The 22134-nt window shown below is 41.6% G+C and overlaps 1 protein-coding gene, 1 long non-coding RNA gene and 1 pseudogene across 2 annotated transcripts in view; 1 reads left to right on the top strand and 2 right to left on the bottom strand.

The window, feature by feature from the left end:
• LOC147821626 (uncharacterized) overlaps positions 1-20260 on the bottom strand; it is a 44425-nt gene extending 24165 nt beyond the window's left edge. The window contains exon 1 of the long non-coding RNA XR_015446744.1: positions 1582-20260. This is a non-coding gene — a long non-coding RNA (uncharacterized LOC147821626). The remainder of the gene's footprint in view (positions 1-1581) is intronic.
• Positions 1-20717, bottom strand: part of Rock2 (Rho associated coiled-coil containing protein kinase 2) — a 127420-nt gene extending 106703 nt beyond the window's left edge. The window contains exon 1 of the mRNA XM_021248400.2: positions 20267-20717. Coding sequence (XP_021104059.2) covers positions 20267-20407 — 141 coding nt within the window. The 5' untranslated portion in view covers positions 20408-20717. The remainder of the gene's footprint in view (positions 1-20266) is intronic.
• Positions 3867-3986, top strand: LOC147821627 (U4 spliceosomal RNA; annotated as a pseudogene).
• Positions 20718-22134: the final 1417 nt, after the last annotated feature.

Here is a 22134-nt window from a genome sequence, read left to right as displayed (position 1 = left end):
TACAACATTCGTGTATATAATATTAAGAGTTTCAAACTGTTCTCCTTATTAAATTTACTCATACTTTGTCAATTACTAAAACCATGCCAGATTTATAAAATAATAAAAGTAGCATTAAAAAAATTCTATAGCATAGGGGACATGTGAGCAGCTGGGAATGGCAAATTCTTCCACAGTATTTAATTTCCTGTACTCCAGAAAAGGAAAGACTCAACAAGCTAAAAGGTTACATAAACAAGGACTTAGTCTCTCTGTAGCTCTGGCATCTCCGCTACTAATGAATTTCTCTTTCAGGTATGCAATTTTCATCTCACTTAAGAGATAACTGGTAAAACAGGTTCTGGAACACCAAGGCTTTAAAAATCTTTTACCATAACAGACAATAAAAATTAAATTTCTTTAAGAAGTAAAAGCCCTTTTTTGTTTGTTTATTTTTTGTTTATTGAGAGCTATGTAGTTCAGGCTGGCTTTGAACTCACTATGCAGCCCAGGATGACCTCAAACTCCTGGCAATCCTCTTGCCTCAGCCTCCCAAGTGCTGGGGTTACAGGCATGCACTACCACACTGGGCAGAAGTAAACAATTTAATTCTTGGCATACTTTGAGTCCCAGAATGTGCCCATGCGTCCTGTGACTGCCATTATGTTATTCCAAAATAAGTGAGCTAAAATAAAATATAAGAGAGTGGAAACTTTAAAAACTGCATTAAAATCAATGAATTCAGAGACTTAGAATATATTAAAAGAATTAAGCTGTTTTCCTAAGATCCTAAGTGTAGTGTAATTTAAAGCTAATCATACATAAAACAAAACCTTTAACTGATGAAGGCTGCATGCATAGAGCTAGTGTGAGGCTAGCCCTCATCTATGGTATGTACTTTAAGGCTGAATTACTACTTTTCTAGTTTATGGAGGGATTCAATTCTGCAGATTCAGCAATAATGAGGATGAAGAAGAATGCAAGCTAAAAGACATCTTAGCTTATGTCAATATACTAATTAAAAACTATGAATTTAGCTACCTTTGTAAGACAGCTCCAAAATCAAACGATTAATTTACCAACCAAGAAGATCTAAGAAATGAACATTTAAAACAAAGGAGTTGGAAATGCTTGGCTTAGGGAAAAGAAACTCTGTGATTCTGAATTAGACTGACTTGAAATGAAATACTATTAACTCTACCACTACTGTCTAATTATATAATGTCTCTAAACCTCAAAAGCATCAGAGATAAAAATGTAACTTTTTAGGACTATTGTGTAAATGGAAATAAAACTTCTATAAAACACCAGGCACATACATAAAAGGAGCTCTATAAGGGTAAACAGTATTAATTTTATAAAACTAGTTTTTAAAGTTGCCCTTTTCTTTTTTTTTTTTTTTTGGTAAGGGGGATGGAACTCAGGACCTTGTGCTTGGCAGGCAGGAAGCAACGCCACTAAGCTAAATCCCGGGCCCAAGTTGCCCTTTTCTATACATTTCTAAACACTTTATTTTCTCAGCAATATTAAGGAAATGATGATCATATAAGTATCTTATTAGTTTGGATTGGTTTAGCTACAGAAGACAGAAAAACCACAAACCAGTCGGTGCCTTCAGGTCCATTTCCAAACACTTCTGGCTCAGTGAGGCTGCTCCTGCTATAAGGGACCTGATGGCTCAGCTGTATCTGTCAGAGCAGGAGCTGCTTCCACTGTGTGGTGTGGTGTGACAGGGAGGCAAGCACCAGCAGCGCCCTGGAGAGAAGCACAGGAAGGGTGCACGCACACATCTGCTCCCTGTAGGGATCCCTCCTTGAAGCTACTCACCAAGCCCTAGTGCTCACAGTCCCTAACCTGATGCACTCACGTGACCAATCTGACACAGCCATGAACACTGCCAAACACAGAACATTATTCCACACAGCCCAAACCCCAGAGGCTTCTCCTAGTGCAGCACCAGAAGATCATAGACATTTGGGCCACAAGGAGACGGCTGTTCATGTATGCCTACTTTTTCAATTTTTAAAATTAAGAGCCAGGTGTGCTGGTGCACACCTGTAATCCCAGCATTTGGGATGCTGAGGCAGGATTGCTCCAAGTTAGAGGCCAGCTTGGGGCTCACAGTGCTTTCAATGACAGCCTGAATTACAAAGCCAGACCCTGTCTCAATCAATTAATCAATTGGACCAGGTGTTCTCAATAGCACTCACAGTATTGTAATTAGCTGGCTTAGATCTCATCTTAAATAATTCAACATTTAAATATAAAGAAGACACTAACAATGGGTTCCTTTGATGAGATCATAAGGACAAAAATAGCAAACATTTTGTGTCGTGGGTCAGCAATGTGGTAACACTTAACATAAGTTATGGCACGGAATAAAATTATTTCATATAAGTCTTACTCTGGGGTCAGATAATGTGGGGTGTTTTTTTGGTACCGGGGGATTAAACTCGGGTCCTTGTGCTTGTGCAGCAGGTGGCAAAACTACTGAGCTAAATTTTAATCCCCAGGCCAAGATAATGTGTTTTTACTTAATGTCTATGGGAGTCCCTTTCAGACACCTAACCTATTCTAACCTTAAAAAAAAAAAAAAAAATACTAAAACACCAGAAAAAAAAAGTGAAACACTTTAAGGTACTGGATGTCAGCCAGTGAGAGAGGAGTGACAAGCAAGCCTAAGATGACTGCAGCTCACCACATGAAGACCATCCCCAGACTATACTCACTGACCAAGCAAGCAGGAGATCTGGAGCCCAGGGAAGAGGGGGACACAGAAAGATACATATGTGCAGGGGCCTGAGTCTTCAGAAGGGAACTCTCAGTGCATCTGTGTGAGATTTCCCTGGAGCAGATGGCTAAGAGTTCTTATCATTCTAGCCAGAAGGAAATCCTTATGATTCAGGAGACCTGAGATCCAGTACTTGTCATTGTGTTTTCTGTTTTCTGACAGAATAAATAAGCTTATTTAGCTTGTGGTTCTGGAAGCCAGGAAGTCCAAAGCCAAGGGCTGAGTCTGAGGAGACCCTTCAAGCCATGGAGCAAGATGAGAGAGCACAGGTGTAGGACTGTCAGGCTGAGCTCACCTTGCAGGTCAGGACCCTACTCTCTAGTGACAACACTGCTCCACGCCTGAAGGCAGAGCCCTCAAGCTCATCACCTCTGAACACTGCTACAATGGCGATTAAAGTTCACCAGGAGTTTTGGTGGAGACATTCAAACCACAGCATTCAAACATTCAAACCACAGCAGTACTCACAAGGGTTCTGCCTCAGTGATATGGAAACATTAGCCCCAGATGAACTGCTACTCTTTACCCATAGGAGAAAGCAAGGCACAAAAGGATCAAACTGCAAAAATTACAACTACATCCTCCAAGGATGAATTACAATTACATCTATCTCAAGGCCATAAAAGTGTAAACTAGCCAGGCATGGTGGTACACGCCTGTAATCCCAACACTTGGGAGGCTGAGCCAGGAGGATCGCTGTGACTTTGAGGCCAGCCTGGGCTACATAGTGAGTTCAAAGCCAGCCAGGGCTACACAGACCTTGTCTCAATACACCAAAAACAAATTTCATAAAAGTGTAAACTAGTAATGTCCAACAAGCAATAAAAAATTATCATATAAGCCAAGAAGCTGGAGAATTTACATGCTGGGCAGAAACAATGTGAACTGAAAGTGACGGAGAAATGACAAACATGACATAAATAAAAAGAATATTAAAACAGTAATATATGTACTCCCTATGTTCAAAAGGCTACAGGACAGGGCCAGGAATTTAGGTCAGTGGCACCACACCTGCCTCACAAGCGCAAGGTCCTGAGTTCGATCCTTGGTACCAAAATTTAAAAAGGCTACAAGACATTAAAAAATAACTGGTACAAGCTTTGTGCAGTGGCAGCATCATAGCCAATGAGGTTTATCTGAGGCGTGATTATTGCTAATTGAAAAAATAACTGCTACATCCTTCAACATGGATGAATCCTGAAAACAGTATGCTTTGTGAAATAAGCTAGACATAGAACAGCAAATACTGCATGCCTTTATAGACAATACACACATAGAAATGCATGCATGTGCAAATTTAGAAATAGAAAATAATATAAAGGGTATACCAGGGGGTCGGGGGTAATTGAAGATAGGAAATTACTGATGAATGACTCCAGTGTTTCTGTTCTGGGTGATAAAAGAATTTCAGAAATAGTGACAGTTGCACAATATTGTGAATGTACTTACTGCCCCTTAACTGTACACTGAAAGTGAATGGAAAGGTTTAGGAAACACTGAAAATGTTCAACAAAAACATGCACTACACAAAAAGGACACAGATCCAAATTCTGGAGATAAAAAGTACCATGTGTAAGATGAAAAATATACTGGATGGTACTAACAGGGAGCTAAAAACTGTGGAAGAAAAGACAAAGGAACCTTAAGACAAAAGGATTATGAAAAAAAATAAGGATTATGAAAATGAAGGATGGGGCAGGGAAACAAAATAAACAGATTCTTTACGCTATGGCACCACATGCAGCAATCTAATATATATGTAACTGGAGTCAGTAGAAAGGAAAAAGAACAAAAAAAAAATTATGTGAAGAAATAAGAACTCAAAATCCCCGTTATGTGACAAAAGCTACAAACTATTACATATCAAGAAGCTCAAAAAATTCATGATGAGAAATATGAAAACAGAAAAGCACACCATAATCACATTGATTCAAACTAATCAGAATAAGAAACTCCTAAAAGATGGGCTGGGGGTTTAGCTCAGTGGTTCTGCTGCCCACCTCGCAAGTGCAAGGACATGAGTTCAATCCCCGGTAGCCAAAAAAAGAGAAAAAGAAAGAAAAAGAAAAAAGAAACTCCTAAAAGAGCCAGAGAAAACAGGAGACATTATGAAGAAAACAATACCACAAAAACCAGAACCACCTCTTCCTGTGACTGTCCAACACATGATCCGCATAGAAGAAGAGGCAGCTCTCTTCTACTATGTGTTCCCTAGGCCTTTTAGGAAACTTGGAGTTGTTCTTTTGGCCACCCACTGCAAATATCCAAGGAAAATGATACTGGCGACATTAAGAGACAGAGGAATGTTACTGGGCCGGGGATTTAGCTGAGTGGCTCTGCCACCTGCCTTGCAAGTGCAAGGTCCTGAGATCAGTCCTTGGTACCAAAAAAAAAAAAAGGAATGTTACTATGTTACTAAGGCAAAGAAGAAGAGTCTACATTGTTACCTGCGTGCTGTTGGTTCTATATAAGCAGGGCAATGGAGATACTCTTAACAAGAAAAATCAATGTTCCTATATAAACACAGTAACATTCCCCATTTAGGGGGAAAAAAAAAGAAAGGGTCAGCACCCTGCCAGTGTTCATTTAATTTTACATAAACATGCTCTTTGGGGCTGAAACAAATCTGGTTTTCAATGAGAAAATAAAATATAAAAACTATTCTTGGGGCCAGGGATTTAGCTCAGTGGTTCCGCCGCCTGCCTTGCAAACACAAGGACCCAAGTTCGATCCCCAGTACAGAAAAAAAAAAAAAAACAACTATTCTTGGAGCTATTTCTGAAGTGAACTTGTCTCGTGCATAACAGAAATGTACATGATGACCAGTATTTAATAACTTTTTTTTCATGTGGTAAATTTCAAAGCACAGAAAAACACAAAGCAAAACACCACGCTCTGCACAAAAATACTGCATTTATGTCCGGCTCCTCTTGCCATCTGTCACTGTGTAAGAGCAACTCTGCAGCAACCAGTTGGACTTAGCGTCTCTCCAATCATGCACAAGAATGCTACATTTTCTAGGATTTGACAATTTCAACAATCTAGAATTGCTGTATTTTGTAAATGGAAATACCACTAAAAACAGAATGATGTGGCAAACTTCAAGGGTGAGGCTAGGATTGGAGCCTGTAAGTTATCTCAGGGTGAACACTGCTGGTGAGGACACCCAGAGCACAGAGGACATGAGTTCCACACACTCCAGAGTCCAGACAGCTTCAGGGAATGTGTGGGGCAGAGCGATCAGGAAAAAAAGGAAGTCAAAGAGCTGGGTGGCTTGGCTTAGATGAAGTGCCATGCTTGCCCACACAGAGAGGCACACTTGGTGAGAACCAAAGAAAAAGAGCCTGGGCTGCTAGAAAGTATTCCCATCAAGTCAGGCATAGTAAACAGGCATAAAACAAAGACATCTAGTTTAGGGGGAAATGAACACTGAAGCAATATTTTTAGAAAAGAAAACCATAAGCTAGCAATCTAACACAAAATAATCCCTGAAACTAGGAATTAAAAACTTGTTTTACAAATGGAAAAGTGACCAATTTTTAAGGCAGGAGGGAGGACTGAGGCAAGAAGGCAGGGCATGGCAAAGCTGACAGGGGGAGCAGGGGTGACCAGATCCCAGGACACACCGCCAAGTAATTCCCAGGGCCCTGTGGGTTCCCTCGATATGTGGAAGAAACAGAGCCAGGACACCACTGAAAGCGTGCTCTGTGGCTTTCCTCACGGGAGCCCGCCCTGTGTGCCCCAAGGGTGTACTTTTATTTTATCTGGGTTTTTAATTTTTCCTTCCTTTTATTCGGCCCAAGTGCACCCTGCAGAGCCAGTTTCTCCCTTATCTTCATTTTTCAAATAGACTTTGTCACTGTTTCTGCTTGTTTTGTGCAATTCTTTGTTCAAGATGAAAAAAACCTGGAAACCAAGAGGCAAGCACCCCATAAACCAATAACAGGACCACAGAGAAAACTCAGAAGTTTCCACGTATGTATTCATTGTATTTTTCAATTCCCAATTTTATATCACTGCAAGTTTTTTTAAATGACAGGTTTAAAAAACTAGATGGGACACAAAGACTGATAAATGGATAGGTAATTAGAGACTGAATTGTGCCCCTTCCCAATTTAAAGTTGAAATGCCAGCCTTGGTACCTTAGAATGTGACTTAACTCGAAGATAAGGTCCTCAAAGAGATGATGAATTTATAATGAGGTTGTCAGACTGGGCCTTAACCCACTGCAGTGTCTTTACAAGAAAAGGAGATTAGGATATACAGGCTTATTATGACTTCTTAATCATCACCTCAGTTTCTCCTTAATTTTGTTATCCAAAAATAAATAAAACATAGAAGTCCTGTCACCTCTCTTTAGTGGCATCATTAACATTTTCACTTTTATCCCAGCTTGACCCGGAAGTGAAGACTTGAAGATACCTCAATTTCAATGCCTCTGAAATACCCTCTATCAGTCTGACAGTAGGAGCAATAGCAGTTCTCTTTATATTAATTCTTGGCAGCGATCTGAGAGATAATGTTGCTCATCACCAATAATGAAAAAGCTCAGTGCCAACAGGGAGGAAATTAGACAAAGTCCAGGATTCAGATGGCGGCTTCATTATCCTAAGATTAATTAACTTTTGGAATTCCACACATATCCTTAAACATTTCACACAAGCCCTTAAAAGACTTATAAAAAGTGATCATTTACTGTTCTTGAATTACCCATCATACTGAAGACCATGAAGAAATGTCATTCGTACTTTCTCTACTTGGACACACGAGAGAGAAACGGTACCAACACTCTTTGGGAGAAGACGAAAGGTTAATGTTAAAACAATAGTGTTAATTACTTTAGAAAGTAAGCATGATAATGAGAAAAGAACACTATCTTAGAAATTACTAACAATGACTGTTTTCCAGTTCTGCCACTCAGCAAGGCCTTTACAATGAGCTACATCCCCAACCCTATACATTTTATCTTGAGACAGGCTCTTGCTAACTCACCTAGTTGCCGGGGCTGGGCTCCAACTTGTAATCCTCCTGCCTCAGCCTTCCAGAGTGCTAGAACTACAGATGTGCACCCCCTTGCCCAGTTTTGTTGTTGTTTTTCAGGAGGAACTTTTGGAGGATTTTTTGTGGGTTTCATTTTTTGATGCTGGGGACTGAATTGATGGCTAACACTGAGCTATAACCCAGGCCTCAACTCTTGAGTTTAATACAATTTTTAATATAGAGAAGTAATAGATTTCTTATGTTTGCAAAAGGTATGCAGCCAACTCTTTCTAATGAGAAGGGAGCATGGATTTTTAGAAATGTTTGACACCATGTCTGAATTCAAAGTATTTCTAAGTACCAAATATTTTTAAAGATCACATTGTTGCTCTTTTTAGAACACTTTGATGATTCACAGAAAATTTACAGGAAGGTACAAAAACGTCTCATATAGCCCTCAGTCCCCCCCCACACAGCTGTCCTCATCAACATCCCCTACAGGAATGGCATATTTTTCATAAACTGATAAAGCTACACTGACGTATCATTTTCACCCGAAGTCCATAGTTCACATTAAGATTCACTCTTGGGGTTGTATATTCGATGACTTCAGAAAAATGTGTGTCACCATTAAGTGGCATACATAGTATCCTCACTGTCTTGAAAATCTTCTGTGCTCCACCTATTCATATCTTCCTTATAACCATGGCTTTCTACTGTCTCTTTCCTTTTCCAGAACACTATGGTACTAGAGTCTGACCTTACCATACAATCCAGCAAGAGTGCATGGGATTTACCAAAAGCAGTTGAAAATTCATGTCCACACAAAACCTATACAGAGATGTTTACAGTAGCTTTATTCACAACTGCTAAAACTTGGAAGCAAACAAGTCAGTAGGTAAAGGGATAAACTGTGGTACACCCAAACAATGGAATATGACTTGGCACTAAAAAGAATGAACTATCAAGCCATGAAAAGACAAAGAAGGAACTAAAGTCCACATCGGAATGTAAAAGAGGCCAATCTGAAAAGAACACATTATTGTGATGTCACTGGACACAGGAATCTAACAAATTAGTAAAGTACTTCTTCATAGCACTGCCTGGCACACAGCAGGAAATACAGATCTTGTTACTGTTTCTATTACTGCTAGTGACAACAACTTTAATTTGTATCATAAAATCTACTCAACATGACAGGTGTCAAACACTTATCATTAAAGCCTTGTTTAAAATTTTACTTAGTTTTCTGTAGTTTCAGGAAGTTTTGTGTCCAATATTTATATTCCCATTTTTCCATGAGCCAACCACTTTATCCACATTTCCCACAAGAGAAATGCTCACAAAAAAGCATGAGTTCATTATCAGTGACCTATACTTGGAACACTACTCAAAGGAAATCCCCTTTGAGTTCTATAAACAAATTGTCCATTATAATTAAATATATAATTAGGTCAATTTCTGGAAAACATTATTATAAACATTTGTCTTCTATATCCAGAATCTGACGACAACCAAACAATAATACTGCAGAAGTTTTTCCACATACTGTTTGATGCTTCGTATTTAAGAAGTTAGCATTCTATTTCCACTTTAAGGAGAAGGAGCTACATGTAAAGGGGAAAAAAAACCTTGAAGATGTAAGAACAATAGTGCAACTCCAAATAATATCTATTCAAGATGCCTACAACGTGGGAGAAAGAAATAAGTTACAAGAGATACAGGATTGGAAAAGTAAGCAGAACTTAGATCATGAAGAATTTCATTCAGAAATGAACTTTCTCCTGATGAGTGCTTCGTCACCTAAGTATTTTCTGTTAGGGAGCAGCACAATGAGATCTGCATTTTATAGTAAGTGGCCTGGCTGGACAGTGGAAAATGGGTAGGAGACTGGTGGAAGGGACACTGGATGAGAATACTGTAAAGATACAGAAATAATATGCTGGTCCCTGAAATAGGAAAGCAGCAGGGGATGGGAGGGAAGTGAATCATTTTTAGGAGCTGACACTGGCAGGACCTAGAGACTGAACACAAGGTCGAAGGTGACGGATACCCAGATTTCTGGCTTGATCCACGCCAAATGGATAATGAAAACAGTCACTAAGACCAGAGAAAATGAAAAGTAGATTTGGGAGCAAAGCGAGGAAAGAGTGCAGCAGTAGAGAATGCTGCTCTTTAAATATCTGCAGTACAGACGGGCAGAAGGCCCAGGAAGACACTGGACGCAGAAGCCTGAAGCTCTGAGGTGAGCTTTTAGGCAGATCCTGTGGAAGTCACCAGCATATAAATGAGAAAGAAAGTCCTGGAAAAAAATACAGACCAACAAGGCAGAATAAGTGAGGTCTCTTTCTAGGGCTATGTTGCTGTTTCTGCTGTTGTCTGTGTTTTGGGTGAAACACTTAAAGCTGAGCAAAATGAGAAAGAAGTGGAATTCAGAGATGGAAGTCAGCGTGTTAATTAGCAGGAATGAGAATGAGACCCAGAGCACAGCTGGGGAAGGGCTCGACACAGAATGATGGGCATCGCATCCACTTAAACAGAAGGAAGGAAGAACAACTGGTGCAGAACAGATAAGCTGGCAAGTCAAGGACTACGAGAGTGAAAGGATGTCTTTCTGGTGCCTTTGATTTTCTCATGAAGCAGAAGGGCCATAGGTGGGGGACACTTTGTTTCTTAAGTTTAAAGAATAAGCTTAAGACACTATCCTGCAATCTTGTTCCTTAAGATCTGCCCAAGACAAATGAGAACACATGTCCTCATTAAATTCATTCACAGAATGTAACACATCCACACAGTGGAATACTATTGAGCAATGAAAAAGAACAAAATACGAAATGATATACGCTACAACCCAAACTCATCACTATTCTAGGTGAAAGACAGAGGAAATTACTGCATATTATCTGATTCCATTTATACAAGTAATAAACTCACAGAGACAGAAGCGGGCAAGCAGCTGGCTGGAATGGGTGTCAGGACTGACTAAATCTGCTCAAGGTAATTTTTGGGGGTAATGAAAATGGATAGTGGTGATGGTTAAACACCCCTCAACATTTTAATGAAAATTATTAAATTGTACTCTTAAAATGGGTGAATTTAGGGTATGTGCAGTATACCACAAAGCTGTTAAAAACGAAAAGAACTAGCAAAGTTAGTGAACAGGGGTACCTGGCTATTGTGAACATCTGTTTTGTCTCAGCCAAAACTTTATTTCAGAGTTGATTCTAAAAGCAAAGAACAGAAACATGTCCTGTCAATTGTACTACATCTACAAGCCGGATTTATTAACCCAGCCAACAATTACCAGGGATTTCCTACAAGCAACATGCACACGGTGTCTGTTCTGTGTCTAACTGAGCACCACCAGCAGCTACTGAAAATGCTGTGACCCTCGATCCTTCTATAACTGTTTCAAATAAAATACAAACAGAACGTGAAAAATTAAGAATTTACATTTATCAGAAAAGGACACAAAGTACAAACTAAACAGGCCAAAGCCAAATCAAAATGTTAGTACCAAGAATGCTTAATGATATCTAAAAATTTTTCAAAATATCATTCTTCACCATGACTTATAATGATATTCTTGATTCATGACCAAAATTTCTTATGCCCTTTGACTGTTTCTAATTTTGGTGATAAACAGATACTGCCTTACTATTAATAAAAACCAATCTGACACTTTAAAGGGTTTCACCCTGAACACACCACCAGCATCTCATCTGTCTCATCTCATCCTTACTCATGCAGCGCTGATCCCACACAGGGATCTCCTAGGTTCATAAGAAGGAACTGCACGTGATTAACCAGAAGAAAAGTGAAGCTGGGGGAACAGATGACACATAAGTGATCAAGGCTGTTCAGCCCACACAAAGTGTCTGTACTTCACCTAAAATGCAAAATAAAATTAGCTTAAATCTTTTCCAAGACATGATATTTCATCACAACTGAGATAATGTCCAAATTAGCTTACTTTTCCTACATGCCCTTCAGCTAATTCTACTTCCCAAACCCTCCCCCCTCTGCATATACAGATATCTACATGTCTTCTTTCCTATGCTTAGGTAAGAACTAAGTGACAAGAACACATATCAAAGGGTTCATTTGGGAATCATCAAACAAGAGTCGATTTCCACGGTACACAGTAGTCCTAACCAAGATGTATATAAAAATGTTTAGTGTAGTGACCTTTCCTCAACATGTCACTTAAGTGATTAAGACGATACCAACCTGCTCTGCCTGTTTCCTTCTACATAAAGCACTGCTGAAGGCTTTTCTGTTCATCATTTCTGTGGGCATAAAAAAATGGCCCCAATAATGAAGTGGTAGCTCCAAATCATTAGTGCCTTAAAAAGAAAATGTCCATCTCTCGCTTTATAACTGAAGAAGTCTGAAACTTAGAAAATAATGAAAATCAGACACTAAATACAAAGTGATGAATCAATTGTAACAAAACATACAACATATTTTTAGATATCCAAACCTATTAGCAAAAGGAGCCAACAAGCCATAAAACCATTAAGGCTTAGACTTCATTCCCTAAAAGATGACCAACAAAGAATCAAAAAGGAATTCTAGTATTTTGTTGTCAGCACACTCACACCCACACAGAAATGCGAACCACCAGGAACCAAACGCTTTTCACAAAGGTGAGGGTCACTTGGAACAGCCAACTGCAGAATTTGCAAAAATAGCTACAGAATCTGATGGGGGGGGGAGCACAGAGGAAAGGCAAGGAGAACACTCCCTAGGAAGGATTAATGACAGTGGGAGCCTGAGCCCGAGTGTCACCATACTTGCTGTCGAGTACTAAGCTCCATACAGGACACCAGCCTGCCCACAGACCCGCCACGGGAAGGGTTCTTCAGTGTTACTTTCTAAAGCTGCATGGGCCATCAGTCTCTTCACCAGTGGTCCGTATCACTAACAGCCCATACATGTATGCTTTAAATGTCAGTACAGAACAGTTTTCAATACAGACATCCAACTTACAAGAGTCAACTTAGGCTTCTCAACTTTCTGACAATACAAAAGTGATACACACCCTGTAGCTGTTGTGTTTTTTTTTTTTGGAACCAGGGATCGAACTTGGGTCCTTGTGCTTGCAAGGCAAGCAACGGAACCACTGAGCTAAATCCCTGGCCCCACACCCTGTAGAATCACACTTGAGTTCTGCTCTTTTCTGAGGTTAATGATGTGTGGAACAGGGGCCCAGGAGCACCATGCTGCAGCTCCCAGTCAAATAGGAAATCAAGGGGCAAACAACTGCACTGTGCTACTGAGCTGTCCTTTGGTAAGCGAGTTGGAGGTATTATTGAATGCATTTCGGCTTAACGGTATTTCCACTTTAAGATGGGTTAATCAGAACATAACCCCACTGTTAAGTCATGGATCATCTTGCAGTCTTAGAATGCAATTTCCACGTGAGGTGGGGTGATACGGAAAGGCTCAAATGGAGACCAAATCTGTATCATTCCTCTCTGTCTCTGTCTCTCCCCAACCACCACTTTCCAAATAGAAAACATCATATAAAGGTTAAAGGCCAGGGATATAGCTCAGCAGCACAGTCCCTGCCTGGCAAGTGTGAGGCCCTGAGTTCAACTCCCACTGCCAAAAAAAAAAAAATTAGAGAGCTTCCAATTAATATTGTGGAAATTCTAATACTTAGACAAATCTTCTGATAAGATTTTTGGTCCCACACTTTTCATCAGAATTCCAAATGGGAAAAAAATACTATCAATAAAAATAAAGCCAGCAGGGGCCTGGGATTTAGCTCAGTGGTTCTGCCACCTGCCTTGCAAGCGCAAGGTCCTGAGTTCGAGCCCCAGTACCCAAAAAATAAATAAATAAATAAAGCCAGCAGAGGACTACAGTTAAATAGTACCTATTATAAACATGGTAATGAGGAATTTCCTGTGATACTAAGATAAATCTGACTACATAAAAACTTTTATTATTCACTAAGTATTTTAAAAAGGTAAAGCACATATACAATTTTTAAACATTTTTGACCTAAAAATACATACATACATATATATATATATATATATATATATAAAAATGTTAATATAAATGATGGTGATTTCTAGATAAAAGACTGTGGGTAAATATTACTACTACTTATCCTTTCTATATTCTCTAAAATTTTCACAAGAACATATTATTTCTATCGTTTAAAAAAATGACATCTTTCTTCACTTTAAAAAATAAAATCTGGGGGCTGGGGATTTAGCTCAGTGGTTCCGCCACCTGCCTCACAACTGGAAGGACCCGAGTTCGATTCCTGGTACTCCCCCCCCCCCGCAAAAAATGGTACCGAGTAGTCTGAATAACTAGTGATTTAAAAAGAAAAAAGTAAAGCTGGGGATTTAGCTCAGTGGTTCCTCCGCCTGCCTTGCAACTGCAAGGACCCAAGTTTGATTCCTGGTACCCCCTAAAAAAAATGGTGCCGAGTAGTCTGAATAACTAAATAGTGACTTAAAAAGAAAAAAGTAAAGCTAGGGATTTAGCTCAGTGGTTCCGCCACCTGCCTCACAAGCACAAGGTCCTGAGTCTGATCTTCAGTACCAAAAACTAAATAAATAAATAAATAAATTTTTAAAAACATAAGCAAGATTTCTGGCTTGGTAATAAGAATCTATATTCTGATAAGGATTTGAATTGTATGTGCATCTGTTAAAACTCATCAGTGGACATTTAAGATCCGTGTATTTCATTGCTTGTAAATTTAATCTTTTAAAGACCTAAACACTTACTGTATACCAAAATGTTAAAACATATTACTAAGTCTAACTTACTTTAAATTAATCAAAAATACAGTAGAATAGCAATTAGGCTGGGCGTGGTGGCTCACGATTGTAATCCCAGCATTTGGGAGGCTAAGGCAGGAAGATCACCAAGAGTGCAAGGCCACCCAGAGCTACACAGTGAGTTCAAGGCCAGTCTGAACTACATGGTGAGACTCTGTCTCAAAAAAAAAAAGCAATTAGAAGGGCCTGGGATTTAGCTCAGTGGTTCTGCTGCCTGCCTTGCAAGCGCAAGGTCCCAAGTTTGATCCCCAATACTACCAAAAAAAAAAGCAACTAGGTGTTGAGTGTATGGATGTTCATTGTAAATTCTTTCACCTCTGTCATCCTTTAAATGAAACTCTATTATATTATGCCAAACATAACATATCCTGAAATTTAGCATTCAACTCTCAGATATATACCTGGTCTATAGAAACCCTTTCTATGAGCTCAGGAATGGTCCGAGCCACATTTTCCACAACAGGAAAAAAAAAAAATCTAAGTATCCATCAAGTAAACTGGAGCTATATTATGATTTATGGTGGCCATGAAAAAAACCAGTGTGGGTAAGAAAACACAATTTTGAGTGAAAAAAAGCAAGTCACAAAAGGATATACACAAACATTAACAGTTATAAACTTCAGGTCCAGGGATTTAGCCCAGTGGTTTCATCGCCTGCTGCACAAGTGCAAGGACCCGAGTTCGATCCCCAGTACCAAAAAAAACCCCAAAAAAACAAACAGTTATAAACTTTAAAAAACAAGTGAAAAAAAATAAATAAAACAAGTGAAATTAGATTAATAAAATGTTGTTCAGGGACATGGACAAATGTAACCTGTAAAATGAAGCAAAGGAACAGTAAAACTTGCCGGGCAGCAGATTAGTGGATCCAGACGTGTTGAAGTCACATGGGTGACTTCAACAGGCTGGTACTACATCTACTGTGTGACTTCACGAATGTTTCCCATGCTTCAAAACTGAATTTGAATGCTATATTCTTTTATATCTCAGAACTGAAAATGGGGAAAGAGTGCTATCTGACCAGGGCTCAGCAAAAACAAACTTAGGCTTTGTTATGACTTACATCTAGATTGCTCCCAAAATTCATGTGCTCATGGGAGCGCTTTTCAGAAGTAGCTGGATCTAAGGTGTGCGAATATGGATTAAGGGTGTGGCAACCAAATTAGTGCACTGATTGATGTAGCATAGTTCTGTGTGTGAATAATGGGAAGGAAGCCCCACTGTAGGTGTGGGTGGCACCACCCAAAAGGCTTGAAGCCTGGATGGGATAAAGGGAAAGGGAGGCTTCTTGCTACTGTTTTGCTGCTGCTGCCACCGCCACCGCCACCGCCTCCGCCTCCTGCCTACCCTGCCACGGACTGTTTCTCCTCTGTGATGCCCCTCTGCCATGCCATCCTGACTTGGAGGCAGCCAAGTATGGACTGAAACCTCTACAAACTGTGAGCTAAAATAAACCCTTCCTCCTTCCTACCATTGGGTGTCAGGTATTTTGTCCCACCAATAAGAAAGTAACCAAGACATGTTTTAAGGTAATTATCCACTATTCTTTATAACCATTCAGATGTCTACCAGTCTGGATTTCCTTCATTAGTTTCCCCTGGCTGTACTGCAGGATCAAGATGTTTCAAACTAGAGGGGTTTTTTTTGGATTTTAGAAAGGTAACATAGTACTTATACTGTATGTTCCCAAAAACCCTCTTGGAAATCTAAATCAGCACCGTGAAATCAAGTGCATGAATGTTTCTCCAGTAAAAGCTATTACTATCTACACCAAGAGGCATGACATAACATCAGATCAGGTCTAAGGTCACCCACAAGTAAGTCTTAGTAAAAACTTGATTTTCAGAGCTTTTTATATATCAAATTTGTGAATAAGGAACTGTGGATCTGCAAAGAAATTCAACTTTACCTAAATAATAACTATAATAATAATGCTATTATTATTAACTATAATAACTATAATAAACTTTATATCACTTTAATTCAAGATTTTCTAATTATCAAAATGTAAGCTTTAAAGTAAACTAACACATATGTTATAAATGTCCAACCTTTAAAAGAAATACATGGGGGCCAGGGATTTAGCTCAGTGGTTCTGCCGCCTGCCTTGCAAGCGCAAAGTCCTGAGTTCGATCCCCGGTACCAAAATAAATAAATAAAAGAAATACATGTATAAAACAACTTTCAAGTTCTTTTCTACTTTATTTTTATTGTATCTTCATAATATTCTCACTTACTATATAGTGAGAAAAACTATAAAGTTTTATTTTAATTAGCAAATACCAGCAACAAGCCAAAAAAAACCCAAAAAACCCTATGCACTGTGGTAAGAAATATCATATGGGGGCTGCAGATTTAGCTCAGTGGTTTCACCACCTGCTGCGCAAGCACAAAGACCCAAGTTCAACATCTGATACCAAAAAATACAAAAGAAATATCATATGGTCTACAGGTATACTGACATCACTCAAATTAAATGTTTTCTAAGGCAATGAAACTTGTAAATAAATGTTTAATCCCCTTTACTCATCCACATGAGTCTTAAGTAAGTTTACCTCAATCCTACAGATTAGATAACTGGAAAGAATACTCCTGGAAAGAGTAAAATGAATCAAAATCCAGAAGTACAGACTTTAGAAAGCCATTTCTCCAACATAATGCTAAAACACAATTCTTTTTACCATAATAGGCAAACAGTGTGAGGATTGAGTCTTGACAACAAAGCATAGGTATTTACCCAAAGATGTCAAGCACTACAAAAGCAGATCACCAAAGCCCCCCCACTCCAAGTATTACGCAAACCTTTCTCAAAACTATGTTTAGATAGTATCAAGCAGCTCACAATCTGCAACCACATAAAGAGATAGATACATTCTCTTCGGATTAATTTAAGGGCCCATATGAAGAAACTAGAGGCTTCTTCTGCAAAGAAACAAGGTTAGTCTCCAAATTGAGACAGTCTTAGGATCCTGCTCTATTTATTCTTGGTGACTGACACTTTCCTGATGGCGAAGTCAAACGATAAGGATACACAATCAAAATTTTGTAACCAGAAATAGTTTTAAATGAAACCATTTTCTTTTACAAAGAAAAATTAAAGCTATTAACTAAAAATATGCTAAAGGTACACAGGAGATCTACATCCACAGAGCACACAGCTAAGCACTCTGCCTGTTAACATCTTCTGGCCTGGCCTACTGATAGCTTCACACAGTAACTTCTGGCACACAGGAATCCTTTTCCTTTGTCATTCAGGGAAGTGCAGCTCACCAGCCCTTCTTGGGGCTCCTGAAGGAGACCGTATTGTGTGCTGTGTCCCTATTAGACTACATTCCCTAAGTTGTCTCTATTAAAGACAAAATATTTTCTACAGCAAAACAAACAAAAGCGGACGTGCAGTAAAACAATGAGCAACTGTGAAATGCAGCTTATAAGGTAAGGTTTCAAATCATTAGAGTGATACCAGCCATTCTTTCATCAGTATTTTAGGAAACAAAAGTTTTTATAGCATTCTTTCAAAGATTAATTTGCAGACTTTCAGTCTGGAAAGGTGAAAAGTGAGAATGGACAGTTTGCACAACAACGTGAATATACTTAACGCCACCCAAATGGACACCTAAAAATAGCTAAAATAGGGCCAGAATTTAGCTCAGTGGCAATGTGCCTGCCTCAAAAGCCCAAGGTCCTGAGTTTGATACCCAGTACCGCAAAAACATAAAAATAAATAAAATAAAATTGGGCCAGGGATTTAGCTCAGTGGTTCCACTGTCTGCCTTGCAAGTGCAAGTTCCCAAGTTTGATTCCCCATACCAAAAAATAGCAAAATTTTTATGTAAATGCTACCAATTAAAATTAATTCATTCTAATATTTCACACTGAATATACATAATTTAAAATTAATCTGCTATAACTTTTTAAAAATTTTTTTCAATTTTATTTCCTGTGAACCTGTTCACTTTTTGGCTTGGCAAGACTTACTGCACTTCAGAATCACATTTATATTCATAACGGTATTTAATCAACTAAAAGCAGCAGTAATGGTGCTGTCAAGCCAGCAGCATCGATGTTAACTCTCATACCGCTGATGTCACCTTAATAAATGTCTCTTGGTTGTCTTAAGTACTTAATAAATGGACTAGATTGTTTACTGAGCATGTGCAATGTTGCAGGGTTTTCTGCTTCATTTTTTTTTTTCCGGTACCGGGGTTCAAACTCAGGACCTTGCACTTGCGAGGCAGGTGCAGTGCCACTGAGCTAAATCTCCGGCCCATTTCAGGTTTAAAATTATCTTCATCTTAATAATTCAGAAAATAAAGCAACAGCTTAGTTCCAAGCTCCGAATAATCCTAATAATTGTAATTAACATTACTAAACACCCAAGGAATAAAAGTGAAGTGGAAATAAAAAAATTCTATCTGGGATTCAGTCTGAACCTTGAGGTACTATTTTTAACTGAACTTCCTGGCCTTAGGTCAAAGTTTTGCTTAGCAAAATACCAAAGTGAAAATGCTGGAAGTGAAGCCCAGGCTGTTTTAGCTGGAAAGGCTGCGATCTCCACACAACCAATCCAATTCCCAATTAAAAGATTTCAAGGTGTCATGCTCCCCGTGAAAAACCAACAACACCTTAACTGAAACATCAGCAAAAGAGAACACCCAACAGGGCGAATATAGTACTTCCATTCGGATACAATTGGGCATATCGCTATATTCCACACACAGTCCAGAAAGATACACACTCTCCAACTCAGTTCCTGTATTTTGGCCAGACGGGACTGAGTCACTCTCTGAGGGTTCCAGAAACCTCAAAGGATAACCAACGGCTTCAGAGGAGAAGTCAGGCAGCAGCAAGGGAGGAGAAGGTTTTTCTCATCGGAGTCACTAGGTTTCTCCCAGCAGGACCCAGGACTGTGAGCACCGCGCCCTGGCACAGAAGGTGCGACCGCCCACCCTAACTCCTGCCCTGCAGAGCTTGCTTAGGAGCCAGAGGAACCCCTTCGGCTCTCTTTTCCCCGAGGTAGAAGTCCACACCATCTTTTCCTATTGCTACATCTCTCCTGCGTGCTATCAAACTGTCTTGCGAGAGGCAACTATCAACTCTTTAGAAAAATAAGAAAAATGCCAGCACTCTCCAGGGCATTTTCTTGTAAAACGCGTTCGCCTCTTAATCAAGAGCCACAAGCAGCCTCTACCCGGCTATGAATCTGGATTTCTAAGGGCGTCCTAGGAAAGATAAGATGCAGGGGCAGATTTATTCCATTCTACGATTCTGACCTTTTTTTGTTTTTGTTTTTGTTTTTGGCTCTCGAGCAACAATCTCGGGAAAATTCAATTTACATAAATTAAGATGCACTAAATAGCTACGAAGGAATGCTCAGAGGCAGCAGAAAACAGCAAAACCTTAGCTACGAACTCAAGATTCCCCACTAAAAGAGACAGTGGGCGCAGCGCTTTGTCGAGCACCCAGGTGGGCAGTGCCCACGGACACCTGCTCGCACCCGGGCAGCGTGACACTTTGCAACCTCGGCTCCCCCGCTTAGGAAGCTGGGCCAGGACGCCGCTTTTCCTCCCCAAACCTGCGGGTAAGCGGGAAGGGGACGCGGGGTGCTTTGCAGAGAAGGGGGTGACCCGGGACCGGGCCGGGAGGATCCGCGCCGGGAACGCGGTCCCGCGGTTGGGAGGGCAGCGGGGACCTGGCCGCAACCTACCAGCAGGCTGTCCACGTTGATAGGTGAGCGCGGGTCCCGAAGCAGCGCGTCCAGCTTCCTGCGGCGGTCGGCGGCCCCGTCCCCGGGCCCGGCCTCCTCGGGGTCGCCAGGCATCTTCCCGGGCGGCGGGGCCCTGCTCATGCCGCCGCCTGGGGCCTCGCGCCGCCCCCGCGCCCCGGGGCTCCGCCCGGGCCCAGCGCCCGCAGTGGGGGCCGCGCCTCGAGCTGGGTGGGGGCGCCGCTCCGAGGGCCCGGCGGGAGCGACAAGCGCGGGCGGCGTCCCCGCCCCTCCACCCCGAGCCTCGGAGTCCCGGGAGGCTGCAGCCCAGGTTCGGGCGACTACAGCCGCCGCTCCGCTCCCATGGTGGCCGCGGCAGCCTCCAGGCCTCGCAACACCGCTCTCACACGCGCGCCCCCACCGCGGCCCTGCCCTGCTAGCGCGCCGCCGCTACCCAGAAGCCCCTCCGCCCGCCCCGCGCGTGCTAGCCACGCCCCGCCTGCGCGCGCACCTGGGCCCCGCCCACCGGCCCCGCGTTTCCGCCCCGCGGCGCCCGCCTCCGTCCTCCTGTTACTCGGGTGCGCTTGGCTGTGCTTTCCCTTCGACCCCCCCACTTTTTCAGATTCCAAGAGGCAGAGGGACTGTGGACGAGGACCGCTCTCCAGGGCCGCTATCCCCACTGAGGCCCGTCGCACCCCCCGGGGGCCAGGTTCCCCCCGACTCTGCGCGCAGCTCCGCCGAGGTCCTGCGTTCGCGGGTCCCGAGGCGCACCTGTGGTTCAGAGGGCGCCGCGTGGACTGCACCCGGGGTGCAGGGGTCGTCGTGAGCACTGGAGCCGGGAACTGAGGACTCACGCCCCGGCTTCCGAGTGGGGGTGGTGGGTCGGGGATTTAGCTCAGTGGTTCCGGCGCCTGCCTCGCAAGCCCAAAGTCCCGAGTTCGATTCCCGGTACTAAAAAAACCCAAAAACGTAAAAGGGCTGGAGATTTAGCTCAGTGGTGGGGCTCCTGCCTTGAAAGCGCAGGGTCCTGAGTTTAATTCCCGGTACCGTAAAAAAAAAAAAAAAAGTAGCTTCCTGGGGGGCCGGGGAGGTGGGTAGAGGCAGAAATTCTGGGATTTGCAAAGAGCTCCCTGCATCGCCCAGCTAGGGCTGATCCTCCAAACTCAGGAGAGCGTCCAAAAACTGCGCACCCGCGCGTCCGCGCCTCCGCGTTCCCGCCCCCTCGCGGCTAGTGCCGCGGGTCAGCGCCTCCAGGGCTCGAGCGGAAAAGTATGTTCAAGGGCTATAAAACTGTTCATAAAGTCCCTTTGACCCAGTACGCCCATGTAAGGAAGTACATTTCTAAAGAAACGATCCACAGAGGGAGGGGGATTCAGCAGGGGTATTCAGAAAGTTCATAATGACCAAAACTTGGGAGTGGACCCAACTGTCCAACAGTCGAATAATCCATATAAGCACTGTCACACCAACAGAGAAATCTTGTTATGTAGGTTATGCAGACTGCTAGGTGCAGCAAATTTTCGCTAAGTATGTTGAAAGGTGTATTGGAAATAAAGTTTAAAATGCTTAAGCACACATTAAAATTTCAAAAATAGAAAATGATATTAAGATACATGAGCTACTCTTTATAAAAGCTAGAACCTGATGCCCATAAGTAGTAAGAGTTAATCTCCCTGGCATATAAAAGATAAGTGCACAGATTGGCCAAAGCCCTGAGCTTGTAAAGCAGCGTGTTCATTAATAAGAATCCCAGGAATCTGTCTTTCCTTTCTGGGTAAAGCCAGTTTTACTTGGGCCGGAAGAGACCCTCGGTGACCCAACGCAGCACTGGTCCAAAGGTAAATCCCGTGAATTCGTAGGCTGAGTTACTC

This window comes from Heterocephalus glaber, unplaced genomic scaffold, assembly GCF_053883595.1.
Source record: "Heterocephalus glaber isolate CG9 unplaced genomic scaffold, H.glaber_assembly_v1.0 deba00001724, whole genome shotgun sequence".
NCBI lineage: Eukaryota > Metazoa > Chordata > Mammalia > Rodentia > Bathyergidae > Heterocephalus > Heterocephalus glaber.
The sequence above is the reverse complement of the archived record's forward strand: the minus strand, read 5'-3'. Positions and strand labels throughout refer to the sequence as shown.